This window comes from Mandrillus leucophaeus, unplaced genomic scaffold (assembly GCF_000951045.1).
Source record: "Mandrillus leucophaeus isolate KB7577 unplaced genomic scaffold, Mleu.le_1.0 Scaffold571, whole genome shotgun sequence".
NCBI classification, from domain to species: domain Eukaryota; kingdom Metazoa; phylum Chordata; class Mammalia; order Primates; family Cercopithecidae; genus Mandrillus; species Mandrillus leucophaeus.
In genome coordinates, this window is record NW_012106153.1 from 1,432,954 (window position 1) to 1,447,889 (window position 14,936).

Consider the following 14,936-nt stretch of genomic DNA (forward strand, 5'->3'; position numbering starts at 1 on the left):
TCAGAGTCCGACAGGACGGCCTGAGGGTAGGGGAGGAAGGCAGAAGGAGGCCAGAGTTAGGAACCGCGGGGTTAGCTGGACAAAGAGGCCCAGACTAGGCTGGGGGCCGCCTCATCCCAAATGATCCCTCCTACAAGAAGCCTTCCTGATTTCACCTCCTCCACTAGTTCAGTTCTCAGCTCGCAGCTGAGGCCTCCGATTTATTGCGAAGACATCATTTGGCGTCAGGTGGGCTCCGGAAGGGCCGTGCCTCCCCTCTGAGACTGGGGGCTGCCCAGGGCAGGGGCCGAGTGAGTTAGCAGGGGTGCTGAGCAGCTACAGCCTGGGCCCTAGGCCCCCACCCATTTGCAGTTCAGTCCCAGGCCACCAAAAGGCGTGGTGGGGGAGCCCGGGACCGCCTGGCAGGGCCCTGTCTTCCCACCTCTCTGGGCTCACACCTGTGCCAGGTCCCTTAGGGTCTGCTGTAGCCCCTCTCCGTCCTCTGTCTCCAGGGCCGCCTGCTCCTGTAGCCGCAGGGATTCCTGGAGTGCGGTTAGGGAGACAAAGGGTGGTCCAGGTTCTGTCTTATCTGAAACCTCCCCTTCCCCTCCCTCCCTGGCCCACCACTGACCAGGTGGCCTCTGAAGCCATGTCCATAGGCCAGCCACCTGATAGACCTCACAGCAGGCCCGAGGCCCTCGCTGAACAGTCCAGGCCCAAAGAAGAGCTGTGTCCTGCCCCAGGTCACACAGTCGATTGGAGGAGAGCCGAACCTAGAACCCAGGCCAGGCCCCACACAGAGGGGTGACCAAACCAGGCCGTACCCTGGAGTAGTGAGTGTCCCACTGGCAGGGGAGGGGGAGCAGCTGGGTTGCCCGAGGCAGCATCTGGACCTGGAGAGCGCGGATGGGAGTTCAAGTCCCCACTCTCCCGCTTACTGGCTCTGAGACTGGACAAGCATTTCCCCTCTTGGGCCTCAGTTTCCCCATCTGTGTCATGAGGATTATGCTACAGGGCTGCTGGGGGAAAGAAATGGGATGGAGGAGGTGAGTGTGCTTACCACGAAGACTGCACACCTGTGAGGGCTGAACCTGAGTGTGAGTGGGATGCTGGGGGTGGCCCAGACAGCCCAGCCCTAAGCCTGCGTCCATGGATCTGGCCGGTACCCCATCCCACCCTGCCACATCTCAGGGGAAGCTACAGCTCACCAGGGCCTCAAGCTTCTCGGTGAGGTCCTTGTTGACCTGATCCTTCTCCAGATTCTGCTTCTGAAGACGCTCCACTGCCAAGCCCAGCTCTGTCACTCTGGAGTTGGGGGAGCAACAGAGGTGAATAGGGGACCACCCCTGCCTCTCAAATCCAGTAGCTCTGTGTCCACCATGCTTCTCCAAACCCGAGGCAGGGACCCTAACATCCACCTCCCTGGCTGTGTGACCTTAGGCAAGTCCCGGCTCCTCTCCAGACCTCACGCTTCTCATCTGTGAAACGGGAATGAGGTTCCCACCAGCTTTATCTCATGGGAAAGCACTTGAGGACGTGTCCAGGTGGCAGGAGTAAGGGGCACAAGTTCTTTTTTTTTGTTTTTTTTGAGACAGAGTTTCCCTCTGTCATCCAGGCTGGAATACAGTGATGTGATCTTGGCTCACTGCAACGTCCACATTCTGGGTCCAAGCGATTCTCCTGCCTCAGCCTCCCTCATAGCTGGGATTATAGGCACGCGCCACCATGCCCGGCTAGTTTTTGTATTTTAGTAGAGACAGGGTTTCGCCTGTTGGGCAGGCTGGTCTTGAGCTCCTGACCTCAGGTAATCCCCCTACCTTGGCCTCCCAAAGTGCTGGAATTACAGGTGTGAGCCACCACACCCGGCCACAAGTTCTGTCATCAGAGGCTAAGCTGTTTATGATATAAACTGGGCAAGTGCCTTCGGAACCTCAGTGGGGTGCCTGGGAAGACTGGCTGAGCTCACAGAGGAAGGCCCTGTGCCTAGTGAACAGATGCTCCCTTCTCCCCAACCCTCCAGTTTTACCTTCTGCAGGGACGCCTGCCTTGTGCAGCACCCACCAGGTACCCACCTGGCACTGAGGTCAGCCTTGTCCAGGTCGCTCTGCATCTGCTGCTGGGCCAGGTCCTTCTCGCGGAGCACCTTGTCCCGCAGCTGCTCCTCCAGCTGGGCCTGCAGCAGGGCCTGCTTCTCCAGGGCTGCCTCCGTCCGGCTCTCTGCCAGCCGCAGGTCCGTGATCAGTCCCAGGCCTGCCTCCTGGACAGCTCGTGATGTCCGGGCCAGCTCCCCTCCCAGCTGCAGCAGGTCCCTTGGGGAGAGAGCACAGGCTGGCGATGGGATGGGGCTCGCTCCCAACTACAAATTAAAACTATGCTGGGGCCAGGCGTGGTGGCTCACACCTGTAATCCCAGCACTTTCTTTGGGAGGCCAAGACGAGCAGATCGCCTGAGGTCAGGAGTTTGAACCAGCCTGGCCAACATAGTGAAACCCCATCTCTACTAAAAATACAAAAATTGGTGGGGCATGGTGGCACCCGCCTGTAATCCCAGCTACTTGGGAGGCTAAGGCAGAATTGCTTGAACCCAGGACATGGAGACTGCAGTAAGCCGAGATCATGCCACTGCACTCCAGCCTGGACAACACAGCGAGACTGCGTCTCAAAAAAATAAATAAATAAAACAAAAATAAAAATATATTAGGCTGGGTGCGGTGGCATGCACCTGCAGTTTCAGCTATGTGGGAAGCTGAGGCAGGACTGCTTGAGCACAGGAGTTTGAGGCCAGCATGAGAAACATAGTGAGACTCCATCTCAAAAACAAAAGAGGAAGAAAAAGAAAAATACAGCAACAAACCCTACACTGGGATGTCATTTGTCCACTATCAGATTGGGGAAAAAAAAAAAAAAAGGGTCACATAATACACAGGGAGGGGCTTTGGGGTAACAGGCGCTCCCCTACACAGCTGGTATGAGGGTGAGTACAACCACAAGGGAGGGCACTGGGGGAGAGCTCCGAGAACTATGCATGCATAGGACCTTCCCACCAGCTCCTCCTCTAAGAACGTATCCAAAGATATACCCCAGCACAGAGAAGATGGCTTGTGCACAAGGAGGTTCACTGCAGCATTGCTCGTGTAAAAAATCCTGGTGACAACCTGAATATCTATCAAAAGGGGACTGTTACTAAGTACATGATGGTACATCCATTCAGTGGAACACTCTGTGGTCAAAGAAAACCAGTGAAAAAGTTCCTCCCAGTCTGACACAGAGTCACTTCCCAGTTAAAACTGGTAGGTGAGGAAAGCGTCTTCAAGAACTGTGAAGATGAAATTTTACCAGGCATATATACAAAAAAGTGTGTGTGTGTGTGTGTGTGTGTGTGTGAGATCTGCTTTATTTGATTATATAAGATAACCCTGGAAGGTCACTTAAGAAACTGATAGGCCAGGCGCGGTGGCTCACGCCTATAATCCCAGCACTTTGGGAGGCCGAAGCGGGAGGATCACCTGAGGTCAGGAGTTCAAGACCAGCCTGGCCAACATGGCGAACCCCCGCCTCTACTAAAAATACAAAAATTAGTTGGGTGTGGTGGCTCATGCCTGTAATCCCAGCTACTTGGGAGGTGGAGGTGGGAGAATCACTTGAACCTGGGAGATGGAGGTTGCAGTGAGCCAAGATCGTGCCACTGCACTCCAGCCTGGAAGACAGAGGGAGACTCCATCTCGGAAAAAAAAAAAAAAAAGAAAGAAACTGATAATGCATCTCGTGGTAACTTGGTGGCCAAAAGAAAAAAGAAAAAAAGTGTATATATAAAAAGAAAAAGAAGCTGATAATGCTGCTTGCCTCCAAGGAGGGAAGGGGAATATCTGGGGTCAGCGGGGAGAGGGAGCCATTTTACTGTGTACCCTTTTGAAATATGAACCTTGTGAACATGTGACTTAATCAAAAGTAAAATATAAAAATATTAAAAGGCTACTTAAAATTTTTGTTTTTGTTTTTTTTGAGATGGAGTCTCTTTCTGTGGCCACCAAGGTAGGTGGATCACCTGAGATCAAGACCAGCCTGGCCAACATGGTGAAGCCCCCATCTCTACTAAAAATACAAAAGTTAGCTGGGCGTGGTGGCTCACGCCTGTAATCCCAGCTACTCACGAGGCTGCAGCCATAGAATTGCTGAACCCAGGAGGCACAGGTTGTAGTTAGCCAAGATGGCACCACTGCACTCCAGCCTGGGCAACAAAGCGAGACTCCATCTCAAAACAAAAAAAAAAGACAAAGCAACCATTCACATTTTGTGAATATCTATGGATCTGGATTCAAACAAATTGTAAAGAAAACACTACAGCAAGACTATCTGTGAATTTTTTTTTTTTTTTTTGAGACAGTTGCACTCTGTCACCCAGGCTGGAGTGCAGTGGTGTGATCTCAGCTCACTGAAACCTCTGCCTCCTGGGTTCAAGCGAGTCTGGTACCTCAGCCTTCCCAGTAGCTGGGATTACAGGCGTGTGTCATCATGCCTGGATAATTTTTGTATTTTTAGTAGAGATGGGGGTTTCACCACGTTGGCCAGGCTGGTCTCGAATTCCTGACTTCAGGTGATCCGCTCGCCTGGGCCTCCCGAAGTACTGAGATTATAGGCGTGAGCCACTGCACCTGGCCTATCTGTGACATTTATGAGACATATGGAAAATCCAGACACTGGCTATTTGATGGTATTAAGAAAAGATTATTAAACCAGGTGTGTGTAATCCCAGCACTTTGGGAGGTCAAGGCAGGAGGATCACTTGGGCTCAGGAATTCAAGACCAGCCTGGGCAACAAAGTGAGACCTCAACTCTACAAGAAATAAAAAAATCAGCAAGCCTGGTGGCATGCACCTGTGGTCCCAACTGCACAGGACCTGAGGTAGGAGGATTGCTTGAGACCAGGAGGCCGAGGCTGTAGTGAGCCATAAAGAAAAGAAAAGATAAAGAAAAGATTACTAACTAAAATGTTTTTAATGCACTAAATGAAATACCTTGGCCCCCTGCCTTGGGGCTGTCTCCACAGCCTCCCCGACACTACTGTTGAGTGGACTGCTCACACCGATCAGACGCCCCTGTTCAAAGATCAGGCAGGCCCAAGCTCCCCCGCTGAGGCAGGCTCTCCTTTCCCTGTACCAGTGCTTCGTTCAACCCCCCTGGCTGCCATGGGCTCGCACCTCCCTGCCTTTGCTCATGCCTTGCTTCTGCTTGGAGTGCCTGCTGCTCTGCTTCAACCCTACCCATTCCTTGAGGCTCTGAGCAAATTCCATCTCCACAAAGCGGTTTTTCTGACCTCCCCACCCCTCCCATCCTTCTGAGCCTCCAGGACATTCCCTCTGTCCCATGTACATATCACTGACCACTCGCTTCCTTAGTCTAGAATTTTGGGGATCTACGTCTGTTCACCACTAGAGGCTGTGAGGTCCTTGGTAGCAAAGCTGAATATTCTAGTGGATTAAAATCAGGAACTTTGGCCTGGTGCAGTGGCTCATGCCTATAATCCCAGCACTTTGGGAGGCTGAGGCTGGTGGATTGCCTGAGCTCAGGAGTTCGAGACCAGCCTGGGCAACATGGTAAAACCCCGTCTCTACTAAAAGACAAAAAAAAATTAGTCAGGCGTGGCGGCATGCCCGTTATCCCAGCAACTCAGGAGGCTAAGGCAGGAGAATTCCTTGAACCCAGGAGGTAAGAAGTTGCAGTGATCCAAGATCGTGCCACTGCACTCCAGCCTGGTGACAGAGCGAGACCCCGTTTAAAAAAAAGAAAAATCAGGAACTTCAAACTCTGACTCAGCCACTTATGTACTACTGTGTGACCTCAGGAAGATCACTCAACCTCTCTGTGCCTCAATGTCCTCACCTGTAAAATGGGAACACAGTTCCTACTTCACAGGGAAGCTATGAATATTAGTTGAAATGAAATATACAAAGAGTCTAGCTCAGAGTAAACATCTAATAAATGCTGACTGCCATGACTATGGTAATGGTTATTACAAGTTGCCTCTGTGTCCTCACACGCCCTTGTGCACAGTAGGTGCATTGAGTTGAACTGAAATTCAACTGAGTTGAGTTGGATGTAAAGAGCAGGGCTGGCTCTCAGCTGCTGCCCCGTCCCCGGCCAGGCCTCACCTCTCGGTGAACATCTTCACCTCGCTGACCAGCCGCCGGAACCCCACTACCTGCCTCCAGAGGAGGAGCAGGCGACTGTGCTCGTTGCTGAAGTAGGCGTTGAAAGACTGGAGGGAAGACATGCGGAGAGAAGGGTTGGGGTGAGAGCAGGTTTACTCCCTCCCCCAGCTCGCCCCATCTCCGACCATTCCAGGAGGCACCACCGTTCAAGGGAGCGGGTCTTCCTGTGGGCCCGTGCACAAAGTTGTGTCCCAGCAGCCACGCTCAGCCTCCCAAGCCTCATGGCTCCCTCCTGCACAGGGACCTGGGTTTCAAGTCCTCTTTTGGCTGCAAGAGGCAGCAAGGAAGGGAAAAAATGCCAAGGACCTAGCTTTGCCTCGCAGCTGCCAGTTGCATGACTGTGGGCAGGTTACTTAACCTCTTTATTTATTTTGAGACAGAGTCTTGCTCTGTTGCCCAGGATGCAGTGCAGTGGCATGATCTCTTAGCCTCCTGAATAGCTAGGATTACAGGTGTGTGCCACCACGCCCGGCTATTTTTTGTATTTTTAGTAGAGACGGGGTTTCACCATGTTGGCCAGCCTGGTCTCAAACTCCTGACCTCAGGTGATCCACCTGCCTCAGCCCCCCAAAGTGCTGGGATTACAGGCGTGAGCCACAGCAACCGGCCTTAACCTCTCTTTAAAATCAGGAGAATGATACCACATGCTGTTATTACAAGGAATAAAGGTCAATGCACACCGTGCACATGGTACATGCTACGCATTGATAAAGACCAGTTATTGTGATGACGGCTATTTACTTCTGCTAACACGCTCCCTTGGACAGTGCTCCCTCTCCAGTGCACCTTCCCCTTGGGTCAAGCTGGCCTCCCTGCACCCCCATGCCCACCTCCTCCTCACGCCTCCATGCTGCCTCCCGCTGCTCCAGCTCCTTGCGGCTGCGTGCCCAGTCGCTGGTCACCTTTCGTATGTCCTCACTCAGAGCTTGGTTGGCCGAGCCTGCCTGGTCAAGCTGTTCTCGGAGCATGGCATTCACCTGGGCCAGACTGGCACTCCTGAATGGGGCACAGGGGATCAGCAGGCACTCGCCCAGGGGGCCATCCTGCCAGCCCTGGCCCTCCCTGCTGCACCCTCACCTCTGCTGCTCCTCCTCCAGCCGAATGAGGGCGCTCTCCAGGTCTTGGCTGTGTTCTGTGTTCTAGGTGACAGAAAGGTTAAAGCATCAGGCTGGGCAGGTAGAGGGCAGGGCCTGCCCCTGCCCCACCCTGGCACCCACCCTCACTCGCTGCTGCTCCAGCTCTCCGGATCTCTCCAGCAGCTGCTGCTCCAGCTCCGAGCACCTCTTCTTGTACTGGAGAATCTGGGGATGGGGAGCTGATGGTGAGCCCCAGGGGTTGAGGTAGTGCAAAGTGAACATGTGGGAGGGCAGGAGCAGGAGTGGGTGGCCCTGACCTTGCCCTGCAGCCGCTGCACAAGCTGGGCCTGCCGCTGCTGGCCCTCCTGGTAGGCCTGCAGCTTGCGCCGGTAGGAGGCCTGCTCCTCCTGCAGCTGCCTCCGCAACTCCACGCTCTGCCGTACCAGCCCCCTGGGCTCCTGCATCTCCAGCTCCCCAGACTCCAGCCGCAGAGTCTGCTCCAGCTGCAGGGAAGGGCTGTGGGTGAGAGTCCTGGGCCTCCTGGGAAGGCAGGCTCAGGCCTCTGTAGGGGGCACCAGGCTGGGCCCAGACCCACAATGCCTTGTAGGCTGATAGCCTGGCACCCTGGGGAGCAGGCACATGTGGGCAAGCCCAGGGGCAGTGCACATGTGCAGGGAGTGATGCAGCCATGCACAGACATGCAGATGGGGCATGCATGGACACATGCAGGTGAGCCCACAGACCCAAACCATGCAGGCAAAGCTCAAAGGTACACCTGGGATCAACCTCAGGGGCCTCAGTAAACCATGTGCCTCTCCTCCAGAACACTCAGCCCTGTCGTGGTTTCTGTTTATTACATTGATGCCTGTGTCTCCCCACCACGCCCCCACTCCAATGTGAGCTCAGGAAAGCCTGGATTTTTTGTTCCTCAGTGTATCTTAGTACTAGAATGGTGGCTGTGGTATGCATGGCTCACGCTCAGTAAAATATCTGTTGTGATGGTGAATTAATGGCATGAGCTCATGGGAATATATTCAAAACAGAGGTGTCAATCAACCTATGCATATCTGAGCTTAAAGATATGCACACAATAACACATACAGGCAACCTCAAACATCCCCAGGTGGACACGAATGAACCCCTCAAATATACAACATTAAGATTTGTAAAAGATGCGCACAGATGTTGCCCTGTACAGCGCCTGTATATTAATGCCACCTTCTGGCTGGGTGCAGTGGCTCACGCCTGTAATCCCAGCACTTTGGGAAGCCAAGGTGGGTGGATCACTTGAAGTCAGGGGTTCGAGACCAGTCTGGACAACATGACGAAACCCCATCTCTACTAAAAATACAAAAATTAGCCGGGCGTGGTGACATGCACCTGTAATCCCAGTTACTCAGGAGGCTGAGGCAGGAGAATCGCTTGAATCTGGGAGGCGGAGGTTGCAGTGAGCTGAGATCACGCCACTGCACTCCAGCCTGGGCAACAGAGCAAGACTCCATCTTTGTTTATTTTTATTTTATTTTACTGAGACAGTCTCGCGCTGTCTCCTGGGCTGGAATGCAATGGCGCCATCTCGGCTCACTGCAACCTCTGCCTCCCAGATTCAAGGAATTCTCCTGCCTCAGGCTTCCAAATAGCTGGGACTACAGGTGCGTGCCACCACACCTGGCTAATTTTTTGTATTTTTAGTAGAGATGGGGTTTCACTATGTTGGCCAGGCTGATCTCGAACTCCTGACCTCGTGATCTGCCCTCCTCAGCCTGCCAAAGTGCTGGGATTACAGGCACGAGCCACAGTGTCCGGCCCAAGATTCCGTCTTAAAAAAAGAAAAAAAGGCGCCCTTCGTCCTCACCTCAGGAAAGCCTCTGCTGCTGCCGCCGTTCCTCCACCCCCAGGCAGCTCCCATCCCCTGCATGCTCAGACCCCTGTGGGCTCTGGCTGCCCCTACCAGCCATGGAACCCTCTCAACTCCCTTAAGGCACCTGCTGGCCCCTGATCTTCCCCAGTTGTTGGGGAGAAGGGAGGCGAGAGAGGAGCAGGGCAGTGCGAGAGTGCACAGTGGGTTGGGGGCACCCAGCAGGGACAACTCCCCAGCCCAGCTGACTCTGACACTAGCCCCGCACTCACCATCTGTGGGTGCGGGTTACGCCGTGCACATTCTGTGAAGTGGAGTGCTTTTGTGTGGACTAGTTTTAGGGTCTCACTATGTTGTTTGTGGCTTGTTTTGTGCATCTGTGTGTCTCTGTGTGGGGCCCGTGTCGTGTCCACACTGCATATCTGTGTGAAGCAGGTACTGTTTGCCTCTGGGACACAGAGGGGTTCAGGCCGTTGCCGGGTTCTCCTCCCCTTTCTCCAATGCTCAGAACCAGAGCCAGGACCCTCTCCGCCACACCTCACCCCTTTCCACAAACTTCACCCCGCACAAAACAGCCTTTCAATTGTACTTGCAATTCAAAAGGGAAGGAGGCTGCCACTAAGCCAGAGATGAAAGAAGTTGACTGTCTCCCCTAGCAACCGCTGCCCTCGGACCGCCATTCCATTTACTCTTTCCAGGTTGCTATGGACACAAGGGAGCCCAGGGGTCTGTCCTCTGGAGCCAAGGGAGGCGTGGCCACTCCCTCCTTTCCATTCTCAGCTGTGCCTACACCTGCTTCTCAGGGACAGCAAGAAGGAGGGACCCCCGTAGGGGGCCGGAGGTCCTCTCTCTTGGCTGGGAGGTGGCCTCTGGGAGTTCCTCAGTTTCCCTGCAGGACATGCAGTCAACAGGATACCTGACCCTCCCTCCACTCCCCATGCTGGGGGTGCTGCAGGGTTGGAAAGATCAGAACAATCTTGCTGACTGCCCCCCAACCCAGCCCACCATGCCAGTGAGGGCCACAGGGGCAGGCACTTGCCACCTGTGGCCATGGAGAAAAGGGGGTGGCAGGGAAAGAGAATGTTGCCCAACTGCAGAGCCCTGGACCAAGGGTCTCATCCCAGCACCACCACTGACCTTGGGCCTATCATGCCCCCTCTCCAGGACTGACTTTCCCTATCTGTGATAAGGTGATCTCCAGGCTCTGAAGTTCTCTGGGGACCCCACCCTCCAGGAAAGGCCTTTGCAGTCATTCCTATTCCACCTCTGCCTCCAGGTGGGGCCTCATTCAAACCATGGTGGATAGAGGACAACTGAAGCAGCGGGCGCCCTCTGTGTGCCATTTGGGGCCCCCCTAGCCACAGGAGGGAGCCTTCCACACTAACCCAGACCCCCTGTGCTGCAGTCCCAGCCCCAGCTGCTGTGTCCCAGCACAGGAAGAACCTGTCACCTCCCACCTCTTCCCTTCCCTGCCAACTGGGGGCAGGGCTAGCTTCAGAAGGTGGCATTTAAGAGGCAGGCCCTGGGGGTGTGGCACTGTGCCATGCATGGGCCAAAAGAAAAGGGAGGGCTGGCTCAGGGCCCCATCACCACTGACAATGCAAGACTGGGGCCAGCATGCCCTACACACCCGCTGCAGACCCTGGGAAAACTAGCTCTCCACTGTCCTGATGCAAGGGGCCACTGCAGGCCGCCTACCCGGCTCCTCTACAAGTCCCAACTCGTCGGGGGTTTGTCCAGCCAGACAAATCTCAGGACACGGACACGCCCCACAGTCACACACAGGAACACACACCCTCCTCCCAGTGCGGGCTCCAGCCTGGACAAGCCCAGCTCAGGGGTCCCACGCCAACCCCAGCTCTGCCACTACCACACAGGAGACGCTGGGCCAGCCCCTGCCTCTCTGGGTCCCTTCCAACTTTGCGGGGGCCAGCTGTGCCCTGAAATCCTTAGCCCAGAGTCTCTTCCCGTACGTAGGAAACAAAACTTCAGAACTTTGTTTCTAGACTGGGTTAGTCTAGAAACCAAACAGAGCCCCAGGGCTGCGAGCTGGAAGACCTGGTGTCTAGCCTTAACTGGCTGTGTGCCCCCAGCATGGTGCTTCCCCTCCCTGAGCTTCAGTTTTCTCCTTTGTTAAATGGGCATCATAATGGTCCCGAACTTGGTGTATTAAATGTGAAACACTCAGCACGTGCCTGGCACATACTAGGCACTCAATAAACAGTAGCTACTATTAATATGTTATTGCCACCTGCATGCCTCCCATCTGCACACATACACTCGGTCCCACTTGCAACTCCCTTACCAATCTTCAGCCACCACCAACTTCCCAGGGTCACCTCCCGGCCACCTGGAGGCCCAAAGCAGACAGTGCATCAACAGCATCCCGCACCCCTGGCACCGGCTCACACCCAGCTCCCGCCCCAGGCCGTGGGACCCCCACAAGCCTGCAGCACAGGTGATGTGAATCCTGCCTGGACATGAAGACAGGCCTGCTTCTCCTTCCTTCCCTGCCTGGAACCCATTCCAATAGGCAGTGGCGGCAGGTCTTGTGGCTGCCCCAGATGGCCTGCAGAACACCGCGGGTGGCCACACCAGCCTCCAGCCAGCATCCAGCCACCGCCTCAGCCCCAAGGCCCGTGGCAACGGTAGCACAGGGAGATGCCCAGAAACTCAAAGGGCAGGAATCTCTAGGGATCTCGTTCTCTGTGTCCCGAACCCCTAACAGGCCTGGGACAGATGGGAACAAAATGCCCCTATGCCAGGCACTTTATTCTATTATTTCCTATTATTCACACAACTCCACGTCCCATTACAATCCCCACTACAGAAAACAGGCTTGAAGAATGTAGTGATTTGTTCAATGCCACTCAAGGTGGCAGAGCCTCAATCCAAGCTCAGGCCAACCTGACACCAGGGTCCATCTTTTGCCCCGTGTGTGGGCCTGGTCTAGATGCCTCCATGCCCTCAAACCAGGGGAGCCCTGGCCTAGCCCACCACCTGGGCGGCACCCACCCTCTCGCTGACCGCGTTGTACTTAATGGCGAGTTCATCGCGCTCGGCACGGCTCTGGGCCAGCAGGTCCTCCACGCGGGACAGCTCCTGCTGCAGCAGCTGGTTCTCCTCCTGCAGTGACAGCAGCGATGCCATCTCCGTGGCTGGCAGCGGGACTGGCAAGGGACAGTGGGTATATGGTTGGCTTCTGGGTCCAGTGGGACATCCTCCCCACATGGGGGGGGGGGCGCAAGGAAACCATCCAGGCCCCTGAGATGAGCCCAGGTGGGAATGGCTGCAGCACCAGGCCTGCAAACAGAGCTGAGAACAGGGAGGAAGGCAAGGAGGGGATACAAAGCTGGACATAAAGTGAACACAGCTCCAGCTAAAGTGTGGCCCAGCAGCTTTTGGAGGTGCAGGAGAGAGACTCAGTCTAGGAGCCAGGAGACCCCTGAGTTCTTGCTCCCTCCTTTTCCAATTACTATTCTTCTCTGGGGCCTGTTTTACTTATCTGTAAAATCGGTGGGGCGGGCACGGACTCACGCCTGTAATCCCAGCACTTTGGGACGCGAGATGGGAGGATCACCTGAGGTCAGGAGTTTGAGACTAGCCTGGCCAACATGGCGAAGTCCTGTCTCTACTGAAAATACAAAAATTAGTTGGGCATGGTGGTATATGCCTGTAGTCCTAGCTACTTGGCAGGCTGAGACAGGAGAATCACTTGAACCCGGGAGGCGGAGGTTGCAATGAGCCGAGATTGCACCACTGCACTCCAGCCAGGGTAACACAGCGAGACTCTGTCTCAAAAAAAAAAAGGTAGAATAGTAACCAGATCCTCCCAGAAAAGCATCAAAGCCGCACTCAAGGGAAGAGCTTCAAGGAACTTTAAAGGCTAGGACTCAGGATAGCGTGGGTCAGGTTGTGAGGAGGAGAAGGAGAGAAGAGGGAAAGAAAGGCCAGCGGGAGAAGCGGGGCTGTCCACCTCCTGTGGGTTCCCCTTCTACCCCGGGAGAACTGGACATACGCCCCAGGTGTCAGGGTGAGGGCCCCCTGAGTCTCTCCCTGTCTGGGGCTCCAGGGCACCAGCATCCCTGGTGCTCCCAAGGAGGGAGCCCGTCTGTAGCTTGTCAGTTGAACAGAGACAATGGTTAGAACACCAAAACGCCATCACGGAGAGCTGCCAGCACACCAGCTGCAACTGACTGTGCCCTTCGCAGACCCTCAAGCCACATAACACCACCATGTGTGCCACCGGCTGAGAGAAGCAGGGACCATCCACCTTCCTGCTCACATGGGAAATGCATGGACAGCGCCATCCACTCAGACTTCTGCAAAACCCTGGTCCGAGCTGAGCTGCCCTTTCCCTACATCTTGGGTTCAACCAGCTCACAACTTCCCCGGGTGGGAATATGGGATTTGGGGTTCACATCTTTGCAGCAGGCTACATGCAAGCACGGAGGGGATGCTCAGCCCTTCCTTCTAGTTGCACCACATGCGGAATAAGTCTGGGCAAATTACATCCCTGAGCCTCCGTTTCCTCATCTGTAAAATGGGTTCTTCCATCATAAGGTTGTGCCTGCCCCACAGCGAGTTACAGTCATGATCATCATGGTGACTGCTCAGGAAAGGGACATGCGAAGAGGTAAAATGTGGGTGGTGTCTGTGGAAGGGAGCGGATGGGGGTGGCACCTGGGCTCTCAGGCCGGGAGAGGTTGCGGGTGACAATCTCCCTGATGCGGGCAGGCAGGCTGGTGGTCTGAGCGTCCTGGGCCAGGTCCCGCGTGCCCAAGCCCTTCTCCTGGCACAGGACGCTGCTCTCCAGTGTCTGTGGGAAAAGCGAGAGGGTCTTCAGGGGACCTGGGACCTGGGGCTCCCTGGCCTCGGGGGAAGAGCCAAGTCCTACCGCCCAAGATATGGGTCCTCAGGAGCCCCCGCAAGATGGAGTGTAGCCTGGGAATTAGAATCCAAAAAGTCCCCGTGGAAGGAGCCTCTTGTGCGCTCCCTGCCCCTGGAAGAAGGCCACCCAGGGCCAGAGATGCGAACCAAACCCCACGAGCAACTCCCAAACCCCACTGAGGCAGTCCAGTGTTGGGGGCTCCAATCCGGCTCCAACCCTAGATAGATGAGGATCCGGCTATGCCAGAGGTCCTCTGAATCCCAAAATCTGGAAGTAGGGACCCCCCTTCTCCCAATGCAGGGCACTGGGATACTGGGATGAGGAAGCCACAGCAGGTGCACCCTGTGTGTACCTCTGCCCCCCGTCTTGCCAGGAACTGCAAACGGGGGCCCCTTATGCCCCACCAGCACCACACCCCTCCCACCCCTTGACCCCCAAGACGTACACACCTCTCACCACTCCTGCTAAGTCCACACTACCCCGCCCCAGACAGGGTGGGCACAGCCCCCAGGACCCACCTGGATAACCGTCTCTAGTGTCAGCTCGACCTCCTGTGCCCCCGCCAGCCCCAAGCTCATAGGGGGGAGGCTGTGGGCACTCCTCCAGCCCCCTTTCCCAGGACCCCAAGACTAGCTCAGTCACCACGCGCCACAGCCAGGCTGCTGTGCTGAGCACCAGGCAGATTAAGCTTAAATCCGGCGGCGCCCCCATGTGACCACCGGGGTAGGAGGAGCGGGATGGGGGCTGAGGGGGGAGGGGATGGGAAAGGACAGGAGAGGAGGGAAGCAGAGGCGGGGAGCCGAAGGAAGAGGAAGGATAAAGAGAGGGGAGAAGAAGGGAGAGAAAGGAAGGGAGGAGAGAGAAGAGGGAATGGGGGTTGAAAAGGAGGGGAGGTACCTGGAGGTCAGGACCTCACACACTCTC

General features: G+C 55.4%; 1 protein-coding gene across 1 annotated transcript in view; it reads right to left on the reverse strand.

Moving 5' to 3' along the window:
* The window catches only part of CROCC (ciliary rootlet coiled-coil, rootletin), a 54,991-nt gene extending 40,332 nt beyond the window's left edge, over positions 1-14,659 (reverse strand). Inside the window, exons 1-11 of the mRNA XM_011998476.1 lie at positions 14,531-14,659; positions 13,805-13,940; positions 12,137-12,291; positions 7,581-7,766; positions 7,405-7,488; positions 7,265-7,326; positions 7,018-7,183; positions 6,128-6,234; positions 2,052-2,288; positions 1,188-1,284; positions 438-521 (exon numbers count right to left, since the gene is read on the reverse strand). Coding sequence (XP_011853866.1) covers positions 438-521; positions 1,188-1,284; positions 2,052-2,288; positions 6,128-6,234; positions 7,018-7,183; positions 7,265-7,326; positions 7,405-7,488; positions 7,581-7,766; positions 12,137-12,291; positions 13,805-13,940; positions 14,531-14,590 — 1,374 coding nt within the window. The 5' untranslated portion in view covers positions 14,591-14,659. The remainder of the gene's footprint in view (positions 1-437; positions 522-1,187; positions 1,285-2,051; positions 2,289-6,127; positions 6,235-7,017; positions 7,184-7,264; positions 7,327-7,404; positions 7,489-7,580; positions 7,767-12,136; positions 12,292-13,804; positions 13,941-14,530) is intronic.
* Positions 14,660-14,936: the final 277 nt, after the last annotated feature.